Source organism: Salvelinus namaycush, chromosome 16 (assembly GCF_016432855.1).
Source record: "Salvelinus namaycush isolate Seneca chromosome 16, SaNama_1.0, whole genome shotgun sequence".
Classification (NCBI taxonomy): domain Eukaryota; kingdom Metazoa; phylum Chordata; class Actinopteri; order Salmoniformes; family Salmonidae; genus Salvelinus; species Salvelinus namaycush.
Genome location: NC_052322.1, coordinates 42,509,934 through 42,521,601, shown reverse-complemented (window position 1 = coordinate 42,521,601; position 11,668 = coordinate 42,509,934). Strand labels below are relative to the sequence as shown.

Sequence of the window (11,668 nt, the reverse complement as noted above, 5' to 3'; positions counted from 1 at the left end):
AAATTCACACAGGACACCGGATAAGACAGGAGAAGTACTCCAGATATAACAAACTGACCCTAGCCCCTCGACACATAGACGACTGCAGCATAAATACTGGAGGCTGAGACAGGAGGTGTCAGGAGACACTGTGGCCCCATCCGATGATACCCCTGGACAAGGCCAAACAGGAAGGATATAACCCCACCCACTTTGCCAAAGCACAGCCCACACACCATATCTCCCTCACTAACTTTAAGCATCAGCTGTCAGTGCAGCTTACTGATCACTGTACCTGTACACAGCCCATCTGTAAATAGCACACCCAACTACCTCATCCCCATACTGTCATTTACTTTTTGCTCTTTTGCACCCCAGTACCTCCGCTTGCACATCATCATCTGCACATCTTTAACTCCAGCGTTTAATTTCCAAATTTTCGCCACTATGGCCTATTAACCTTACTACGTTTGCACACACTGTACATAGATTTTACTATTGTGTTATTGACTGTACATGTGTTTATCCCATGTGTAACTCTATGTTGTTGTTTTTGTCGCACTGCATCGCTTTATCTTGGCCAGGTCGCAGTTGTAAATGAGAACACAAGGTGTCTACAAGGTGTCAAAAGCGTTCCATAGGGTTGCTGGCTAATGTTGACTCCAATGCTTCCCACAGTTGTGTCAAGATGGCTGAATGTCGTTTCGATGGTGGACCATTCTTGACACACACGGGAAACTGTTGAGCATGAAAAACCCAGCAGTGTTGCAATTCTTGACACATACCGGTGTGCCTGGCACCTACTACCATACCCTGTTCAAAGGCACTTAAATATTTTGTCTTGCCCATTCACCCTCTGAATGGCACACGTACAAAATCCATGTCTTAATTGTCTCAAGGCTTAAAAATCCTTCTTTAGCCTGTCTCCCCTTCATCTACACTGATTGAAGTGGATTTAACAAGTGACATCAATAAGAGATCATAGCTTTCACCTGGATTCACCTGGTAAGTCTGTGTCACGGAAAGAGCAGGTGTTCTTAATATTTTGTGCACTCAGTGTATGTGTTACTTTTCACACACACAATAGATAATCTACAGTGCATTCGGAAAGTATTCAGACCCGTTGACTTTTTCACGTTACGTTACAGCCTTATTCTAAAATTTATTAAATCATTTTTCTTTTACAAACAATACCCCATAATGACAAAGCAAAAACGGCTTTTTAGAAATTTTGCCAAATGTTATAAAAAACTGAAGTATCACATTTACATAAGTATCCAGACCCTTTACTCAGTATTTTGTTGAAGCACCTTTGGCGGCGATTACAGCCTCGGATCTTCTTGCTACAAGCTTGGCACTCATGCATTTGGGGAGTTTCTCCCATTCTTCCATTTAAGAAGCCACTGTGTTCTTGAACGTAGCCCTGTCTCTCATTTTTGTTTATTGATTTCACCTGTGTTCGTTACTGACCTGGTCTCATCAGCTCCTTATTTAGTTCAGTTCATTCTGTTTGTGCCTTTGTGAGGTATTGTTCGTTTTGACTCTACTAAGCCTTTTCCCAGCTCGTTTGTCAGAACCTGTTATAGCCTTCAATCCTAGTTTTGATTCACCTGCCTGTTTGCCTACCTGTGTATGACCATTGCCTACGACCACTATCCTGCCTTCTGCGAAGGCGAAATAAACACCTGCAACGCTCTACGTGTGAATCTACACCTTTTTACCTTGGCAAAGGGAAAATGCATAACAGCGATAGTGTTCAGTGTATTCCCCCAGGTGCTGCAGTGGGACCAACACTTTACATGGTGATTAATATTATTGTTCAGTGTAATCCCCCAGGTGCTGCAGTGGGACCAACACTTTACATGGTGATTTATATTATTGTTCAGTGTATTCCCCCAGGTGATGCAGTGGGACCAACACTTTACATGGTGATATATATTATTGTTCAGTGTATTCCCCCAGGTGCTGCAGTGGGACCAACACTTTACATGGTGATTTATATTATTGTTCAGTGTATTCCCCCAGGTGCTGCAGTGGGACCAACACTTTACATGGTGATATATATTATTGTTCAGTGTATTCCCCCAGGTGCTGCAGTGGGACCAACACTTTACATGGTGATTTATATTATTGTTCAGTGTATTCCCCCAGGTGATGCAGTGGGACCAACACTTTACATGGTGATATATATTATTGTTCAGTGTATTCCCCCAGGTGCTGCAGTGGGACCAACACTTTACATGGTGATTTATATTATGTTCAGTGTATTCCCCCAGGTGCTGCAGTGGGACCAACACTTTACATGGTGATTTATATTATTGTTCAGTGTATTCCCCCAGGTGATGCAGTGGGACCAACACTTTACATGGTGATATATATATTATTGTTCAGTGTATTCCCCCAGGTGCTGCAGTGGGACCAACACTTTACATGGTGATTTATATTATTGTTCAGTGTATTCCCCCAGGTGATGCAGTGGGACCAACACTTTACATGGTGAATTATATTATTGTTCAGTGTATTCCCCCAGGTGCTGCAGTGGGACCAACACTTTACATGGTGATTTATATTATTGTTCAGTGTATTCCCCCAGGTGCTGCAGTGGGACCAACACTTTACATGGTGATGTATATTATTGTTCAGTGTATTCCCCCAGGTGCTGCAGTGGGACCAACACTTTACATGGTGATTTATATTATTGTTCAGTGTATTCCCCCAGGTGCTGCAGTGGGACCAACACTTTACATGGTGATTTATATTATTGTTCAGTGTATTCCCCCAGGTGCTGCAGTGGGACCAACACTTTACATGGTGATTTATATTATTGTTCAGTGTATTCCCCCAGGTGCTGCAGTGGGACCAACACTTTACATGGTGATTTATATTATTGTTCAGTGTATTCCCCCAGGTGCTGCAGTGGGACCAACACTTTACATGGTGATTTATATTATTGTTCAGTGTATTCCCCCAGGTGCTGCAGTGGGACCAACACTTTACATGGTGATTTATATTATTGTTCAGTGTATTCCCCCGGGTGCTGCAGTGGGACCAACACTTTACATGGTGATTTATATTATTGTTCAGTGTATTCCCCCAGGTGCTGCAGTGGGACCAACACTTTACATGGTGATTTATATTATTGTTCAGTGTATTCCCCCAGGTGCTGCAGTGGGACCAACACTTTACATGGTGATTTATATTATTGTTCAGTCTATTCCCCCAGGTGCTGCAGTGGGACCAACACTTTACATGGTGATATATATATTATTGTTCAGTGTATTCCCCCAGGTGCTGCAGTGGGACCAACACTTTACATGGTGATTTATATTATTGTTCAGTGTATTCCCCCAGGTGCTGCAGTGGGACCAACACTTTACATGGTGATTTATATTATTGTTCAGTGTTTTCCCCCAGGTGATGCAGTGGGACCAACACTTTACATGGTGATTTATATTATTGTTCAGTGTATTCCCCCAGGTGCTGCAGTGGGACCAACACTTTACATGGTGATTTATATTATTGTTCAGTGTATTCCCCCAGGTGCTGCAGTGGGACCAACACTTTACATGGTGATTTATATTATTGTTCAGTGTATTCCCCCAGGTGCTGCAGTGTCAAAACATAATTTCCCTCATCCCAATAGTTGCCATTTGGCTGTGTTGAGTGATTATTACATATTAATTTAAACAGTATTTCACTTCATTTAGATAGTCCCAATTCATATTTACAGAGAGTTACTAGAGTTAGTAAATGCACTGAACATGCTCATCAGCTGATACATAGTTGAATCTGAAGTAGATGGTCTGTAGACGCCAACTAAACTCTACTTGTGTTTCACTTTATTTGGAGAGTTCCAAGTCATACTTTATTTTTATTGTTTATTTTATTTAACCTTTGTTTAACTAGGCAAGTCAGTTGAGAACAAATTCTTATTTACAATGACAGCCTAGGAACTGACGGGCAGATCGACAGATTTTTTACCTTGTCAGCTCGGGATTCAATCTAGCAACCTTTTGGTTACTGGCCCAACGCTCTAACCACAAGGCTACCTGCCGCCAGATAGTTACTAGAATATGCTCTTAAATTATAACTGATATGCAGCCGTGATGCTGCACAATTTATAGTCCAATATTTAAACTTATTTGGGGGAAGGGGGATTGGGGCAAGTGTTTAAATTGTGCAGTATTTAGCAATCACAATATTCTGTTAGCAGCAGTTGTGATGTGCATGAGACTGTGTGTGTGTGTGTGTGTGTGTGACTGCATGTGTGCTAACAAACACATTGGATGATTCTGATAATAAATACATCATGATAAACAATGTGATTAGAAAGAGAACAACTCAACGTCATGATAATTAAAATATTTGTGAATTGCATTATTATTATATCAAATGGAAGTTTGATAAACTTATAAACTTGACTGGGGACATGGTGAAACAAAAGACAAATGGTTTATTATTCATGAAATTAAGCTATAGTTACATAACATTGTTTTTTATGGTAAATTTGGGTCTAACCATATATTAAAACATTTTGCAATGAATGTGGTTCAATAATTCACACAAAATACACTACCGGTCAAAAGTTTTAGATTACCTACTCATTCAAGGGTTTTTCTTTATTTTTTACTATTTTCTGCATTGTAGAATAATAGTGAAGACACCAACACTATGAAGTAACACATATGGAATCAAATAGTTGAGGTCAGGGGATTGTGGACTCTTCTTCTTGGTGAAATAGCCCTTACACAGCCTGGAGGTGTATTGGGTCATTGTCCTGTTGAAAAACAAATGATAGTGCCACTAAGCTCAAACCAGAAGGGATGGTGTATCGCTGCAGAATGTTGTGGTAGCCATGCTGGTTAATTGTGCCATGAATTCTAAATAAATCACAGACAGTGTCACCAGCAAAGCACCCCCATACCAAAACGCCTCCTCCTCCATGCTTCACGGTGGGAAATACACATGCAGAGCTCATCCGTTTGTCCACAATGCGGAGGTTGGACGCAGCGGTTGGATCCAAAACCTCCAATTTGGACTCCAGCCCAAATTACACATTTCCACCAGTCTAATGTCCATTGCTCAGATTTCTTGGCCCAAGCAAGTCTCTTCTTCTTATTGGTGTCTTTTAGTAGGGGGTTCTTTCGACCCTGAAGGCCTGATTCACACAGTCTCCTATGAAAAGTTGATGTTGAGATATGTCTTTTACTTGAACTCTGTGAAGCATTTATTTGGGCTGCAATTTCTGAGGCTGGTAACTCTAATAAGCTTAGACCCGCAGCAGAGGTAACTCTGGGTCTTCCATTCCTGTGGCGGTCCTCATGAGAGCTAGTTTCATCATAGCGCTTGATGGTTTATGCGACTGCACTTGAAGAAACTTTCAAAGTTCTTGAAATTTTCCAGATTGACTGACATTCATGTCTTAAAGTAATGATGGACTTTGGTTTCTCTTTTCTTATTTTAGCTGTTCTTTCCATAAAATGGACTTGTTCTTTTACCAAATAGGGCTATCTTCTGTATACCACCTCTACCTTGTCACAACACAACTAATTGGCTCAAACGCATTAAGAAGGAAATCCATTCCACAAATTAACTTTTAAGAAGGCACACCTGTTAATTGAAATGCATTCCAGGTGACTACCTCATGGAGCTGGTTGAGAGATTGCCAAGAGTGTGCAAAGCTGTCATCAAGAAAAAGGGTGGCTATTTGAAGAATCTAAAATCTATTTTGATTTGTTAAACACTTGTTGGTTACTACATGATTCCATATGTGTTAGTTCATAGTTTTGATGTCTTCACTATTATTCTGCAATGTAGAAAATAGTCAAAATAAAGAAAAACCCTTGAATGAGTAGGTGTTCTAAAACTTTTGACCTGTAGTGTATGTGTTAACATGTTATGGGACACAAAGGCACCGTATTGTAAGAATGACCCTCCTGTCGTTTTCCCCTCTGTTGAGACAGAAATAAAGAGCTGAGTCAACTGGGTTCAATTAGAATCACTCAAAGTTTATCATAATAACAGAAAGACCTGAGTCAACTGGGTTCAATTAGAATCACTCAAAGATGATCATAATAACAGAAAGAGCTGAGTCAACTGGGTTCAATCAGAATCACTCAAAGATGATCATAGTAACAGAAAAGGCACACAAAGAATTATTTAATTCTATCACTGTACTTATTATCTCTCCTTTGTGGATACCCTCGCTGAAGTGTAAGTCACACCGGTGTAGACGCCCTTGGATGGGAAGACCAGCTGACTGCCATTCATGCAGGTGACTTTCACGTTGGCCTCGTAGTCGAGGTCGATATTTGCTCTCCCCACTGTGACCTCAACATCCATGGTCTTCCCTGGCGGGATCTTCAGGTTGATGGTATCTGATTCTGTTATGGTCTCTGTCTTCTCCAGGCTGGTGGAATGCTCCACTCCCACGGTCAAGCTGAACCCTGATGACACCTCGACCAGATCCGGGATCCCTGCTTTGACCGACACACTCAAGGTGGACTCTATCTTGTTGCTGACGGACCAGGAGGAAGTCTTGGTCAGGGTCTTGCTGTATGAAATGGACTCTTCTTGAACCAAGGAGGTGTCGTTGTGGTGAGACAGAGATTTCACATATTCTGGGCTCACCTAAAATAAACACACACACACACACACAAATATACAAATTGTTCAGACAAGACAAAGACAATTTAAGAACTAGTCATCAGTGAGGAACTGATCAATTAATTTTTAGAAAGCCAACAATAATAACTAGTGTGTGTGTGTATGTGTGTCTACTGTCCTAGAAATGAGATGCCTGATGAATATCGACCCCCATATTGGATTATATGTTTTAAAGTGGACAGCCCCCTTAATGTTAGAGCATCGGTCGAGTTTTCCTGAGCCGTCTACACACATCTATAAAAGAGCTCACCTGGGGTTTGAAGAGGGACAGGGTGGGATACCTCATGTCGGTCAGCACGGACGACTTGATGTTGTTGATGAAGAGGAAGCCCATGCAGTCGATGTCCGAGCCAGACCTGCCCTGCAGCCCCAGGCAGATTCCGGACCCCACATTGATGGTGTACTCAGTCTTCAGTCCCCAGCTGGTCATTTTTTCAAAGAACTCCCTGTTCTCATTTGTCGTGAACTTGATGGCACCCAGACGTGTGCCGGCGCCGTTACCCCACAGAGACAGCTTGGTGATGCGCTCGCCGAGTTTGAACTCAAACTCTTTGAAAGTGTTAGCCTCTCCAAAGGTCGCAACGCGGCCGTCGGTAAGCTCCACCCGCACAGCTTTCACCTGCCAGCCTTCCACCGCCACTCCAATCTTCTTGAGGGTGGCACCGTTGTTCATGCCGTGGAATTCAAATGCACTGCCTCCTTGACCACCTATAAGTTCCAGTGTGGTTGCCATGTTGAGTGTGTGTGTGTGTGTGTGTGTCAAGTAACCTAAAAAATACAAATTTGTACACATAACTTCAAGCTTCAACTCAAAGGAGATCTGATTCAGACATTCAAAGTACCAAAAGGAAATTAAAGAACAAGATATAAGGATCAAATGATAACCAAGGGATATAATGACTTATAATGACCCAGCACCTCCCCACTCTACCTCCTGCTGTTTCTTCCTGATCAACACCATGGAGTCCCTCTCCTACTCCCAGCACCTCCCCACTCTACCTCCTGCTGTTTCTTCCTGATCAACACCATGGAGTCCCTCTCCTACTCCCAGCACCTCCCCACTCTACCTCCTGCTGTTTCTTCCTGATCAACACCATGGAGTCCCTCTCCTACTCCCAGCACCTCCCCACTCTACCTCCTGCTGTTTCCTCCTGATCAACTTGGTGACTTGAGTAATGAAACATATTGTTGTGTAAGTGAGCACGTCTCTATGCATTGTAAATTTAATTCTGATGTTGCTATAATTACAATTTATAGTACAAATGTTACAGATGCTACATTAGAATATAATAACCTGCCCTATAATGATGAGTATGAATGTAATAGATGCTCATCAGAATATGATAACCTGCCCTATAATGATGAGTATGAATATAATAGATGCTACATCAGAATATGATAACCTGCCCTATAATGATGAGTATGAATGTAATAGATTCTACATCAGAATATGATAACCTGCCCTATAATGGTGAGTATGAATGTAATAGATGCTACATCAGAATATGATAACCTGCCCTATAATGATGAGTATGAATGTAACAGATGCTCATCAGAATATAATAACCTGCACTATAATGATGAGTATGAATGTAATAGATTCTACATCAGAATATGATAACCTGCCCTATAATGATGAGTATGAATGTTATAGATTCTACATCAGAATATGATAACCTGCCCTATAATGATGAGTATGAATGTAACAGATGCTCATCAGAATATAATAACCTGCCCTATAATGATGAGTATGAATGTAATAGATTCTACATCAGAATATGATAACCTGCCCTATAATGGTGAGTATGAATGTAATAGATGCTACATCAGAATATGATAACCTGCCCTATAATGATGAGTATGAATGTAATAGATTCTACATCAGAATATGATAACCTGACCTATAATGATGAGTATGAATGTAACAGATGCTCATCAGAATATAATAACCTGCCCTATAATGATGAGTATGAATGTAATAGATTCTACATCAGAATATGATAACCTGCCCTATAATGATGAGTATGAATGTTATAGATTCTACATCAGAATATGATAACCTGCCCTATAATGATGAGTATGAATGTAACAGATGCTCATCAGAATATAATAACCTGCCCTATAATGATGAGTATGAATGTAATAGATTCTACATCAGAATATGAGGTGTTCATGGTGCTGAAACTCACCTCTCCAAACAAAGTTTCTGCTTTGAAATATCTGAAAGAGTAAAGATATAATTGAATTAATATAGAACAATAATCTTTAAGACAGACTGCAGTATTCACAGGTATGCATTAAAATATTTTGACACTGTCTAATATATAACAGGGTCTGTCAACCTTTTAAAATATACAGTATGTCCAATTGAATCTAACATTCATATTTAGTCAAGAAATTCCTAAAACATGACTGTTAATAATTAAAACTTAATTTCTGGATGTAAATCGAAACTTTACCTCGATTTCAAATGGTTTCAGAAAGGTGAAGTATTTTATTTTACCGGACTTTAACAATTTAGAATCTGTAATTTCAATACTAGTTGTGTTAGTCAAATCAAGATGAAAAGGAAAGTTTGGTATAAAGCACTAGACTCAACAGTCTACTTTATAGGAACAACTAAACATCATACTGTCATACCACATCTGCATATCTGAGTCAAATGAATCCTTGTAATAATATAGTATAAATACAACATGAACATGCAACAAGAAATATGTGTCACGCCCTGGCCATAGAGAGGCTTTTATTTTCTATTTTGGTTAGAACAGGGTGTGACTAGAGTGGGCATTCTATGTTTTATTTCTTTGTTTTTGGCCGAGGGTGGTTCCCAATCATAGACAGCTGTCTATCGTTGTCTCTGATTGGGAATCATACTTAGGCAGCCTTTTTCCCACCTGTGTTTTGTGGGTAGTTGTTTTCTGTTTTGTGTCTGCACCTGACAGAACTGTTTTGTTCTACTTTATTATTTTGTTTCAGTGTTCAGTTTGATTAAATATCATGAACGCTTACAACGCTGCACCTTGGTCTCCTTCTACTTCATACGACGAGCGTGACAATATGAATAGCTAGAGAAACCTGTGTTTAGTCACTCACCTGAATACATTACACAGGATCAGCAGAGCAGGCCAACATCCACCATGTGAAAACAAAAACAATAGCAGGCCAAAGTGAACAATGTGAATACAAAAACATCATGTCATATATACCGATCAACTACAAATAATGACCAGTAAGTCAACTGTTTCATCATTTAGGTACCGTTTGTTCCCTGAAATGGGCAGTTAATTAGTAATAAAATCAACCTTAGTTATAAAATATTTTTTCACTTAGCAAGATGAGTTGGTTAAGATTTTTTTTTACTGACATACAACGCTTTTGCATGCCTCAGTTTCAAAGATGGATGTAGATTCTCTAATTTTAGTAAGCTTTCATGTTAAAGCTGCATTAGGTCATAGTTATTTTTAACAATTTCGTGAAATTGTCATCACACACTGTCAGCTATCAGTATGTAAAATGTTCTGAGAGAAGATCCAGCTTCTTTGACTGCCCTTCACTCTGCAATCACTCTGAAATATCATTCCAGACAATCGTGTCCCTAGTAGGGATGCACCTAATATGCACAAATAATTAGATTTAAACAGATAAATATACATGATTAATTATATCAATTTCATTATTTGGGATTTATTAACAGTTATGTCTGCAGGCAGAAGGCACAGAAAGCGAACGAGAGTGTGTGAGAGAGTTGAGTCCCTCCCCTCCTGTTCAGCTGAGGCAGGGTCTATCGCTGCACACAGAGGAGCAGAAGTTGGAGCCAGATAAATGTTTGTTTGTTGGTAACATTCCTGTTCATGCATTCCATTTATATTATGGATAATAAAGTTGGTAAAGTGACTGAACAAAGCCTGTTTTTTGTCGAGATAGCACCAGTCACCTACTTTGAAAATTGGCAACTTTCCAGTTGACTTGATGGACTATTGCTAGCAAAGTCTGCTTTCTACACATACCTACTGCAGCTTTAACAGAGCAAAATTGCTGGCATGAAGAATTTCCTCTCTCAGTTCACCTTTCCCTGCAGTTCAATAATTTGGAACCTGACATTTCAGCACCCAATGCTAGATGTGTCAATCAGTGTATTCAAGATGAAGAGACAGCTTGATGTAAAACACTACACTCAACAGTCTACTCACCTCACATTAAACATCATACTAACATCATACTTTTGAATTCAAAACAGAACAATAGGAGGCTGAAGTCAACCATGTGAAAACAAGGCCACAGTTAACATGTCGTCCCCCACGAATGATGCACCGCCTCCTGGGCCAATTGACTTATTGTGTGTTACTAACAAATTGCAGTTAATTACCATAGCCCCCATCTTGGGCCAATTAGTGTCATTTTGTAAATGACAAATCTGTATGGCAAGACGAATCATTAACCCAAGCTTTGTCAAAATCAGCCCAGTGCTCCCAGTGCTCTCTGATATATCTTGTTTTACTAACTTACAAGCAAACATACGAACGAACGGACAGAGAAAGATCCGTAGTCCCCTCCCCAATTTCATCGTGGGGGACAACAAACCCATACCATGCTTGTTTAACTAGACTTTATAACTGATTAAGCAACTGTTTCAGAATATCCTAAGCATTTGTTCCCTGAAAGTTTTGTTCATTTGTTGGTCAAAATAAAAACATAGATTTCAAATATTTCCTCATATAGTAAGATTAGTTATTTAGAGACATTGTGTACTTACATAGAATGATATGCAGGCCTCAGTGTTAAGGATGACTATAGAAGATCTTGATGAAAGAAAACTGATAGGTCTGATTCAATATGCAATAAACCTGTTTAAGAGTCAAGACTCAGAGTGAAGTTGCAACAGCGGAATATGTGTCTCTGGAGAGGAGAAGCATTCTTTCATATAGCAGCAAAACTCCTCCCACTTCCATAAAATTATGTACATCAGAATTTCCACAGAACCTTTCACCCTGAATAAACATTGTATTGTGCTTATCATGAC

At 39.9% G+C, this 11,668-nt stretch overlaps 1 protein-coding gene across 4 annotated transcripts in view; it reads right to left on the bottom strand.

Annotated features, from left to right (window-relative positions):
• Positions 1-5,855: 5,855 nt before the first annotated feature.
• LOC120061457 (aerolysin-like protein) overlaps positions 5,856-11,668 on the bottom strand; it is a 37,153-nt gene continuing 31,340 nt past the window's right edge. For 2 of the 4 annotated variants that reach the window (XM_039011276.1, XM_039011278.1), the window contains exons 2-4: positions 8,835-8,865; positions 6,896-7,413; positions 5,856-6,609 (exon numbers count right to left, since the gene is read on the bottom strand). In XM_039011276.1, coding sequence (XP_038867204.1) covers positions 6,160-6,609; positions 6,896-7,378 — 933 coding nt within the window. In that variant the 5' untranslated portion in view covers positions 7,379-7,413; positions 8,835-8,865 and the 3' untranslated portion in view covers positions 5,856-6,159. Of the gene's footprint in view, positions 6,610-6,895; positions 7,414-8,834; positions 8,866-9,741; positions 10,812-11,401; positions 11,521-11,668 lie in introns of those variants that run through there. The other 2 variants (XM_039011277.1, XM_039011279.1) reach the window with 2 other exon arrangements.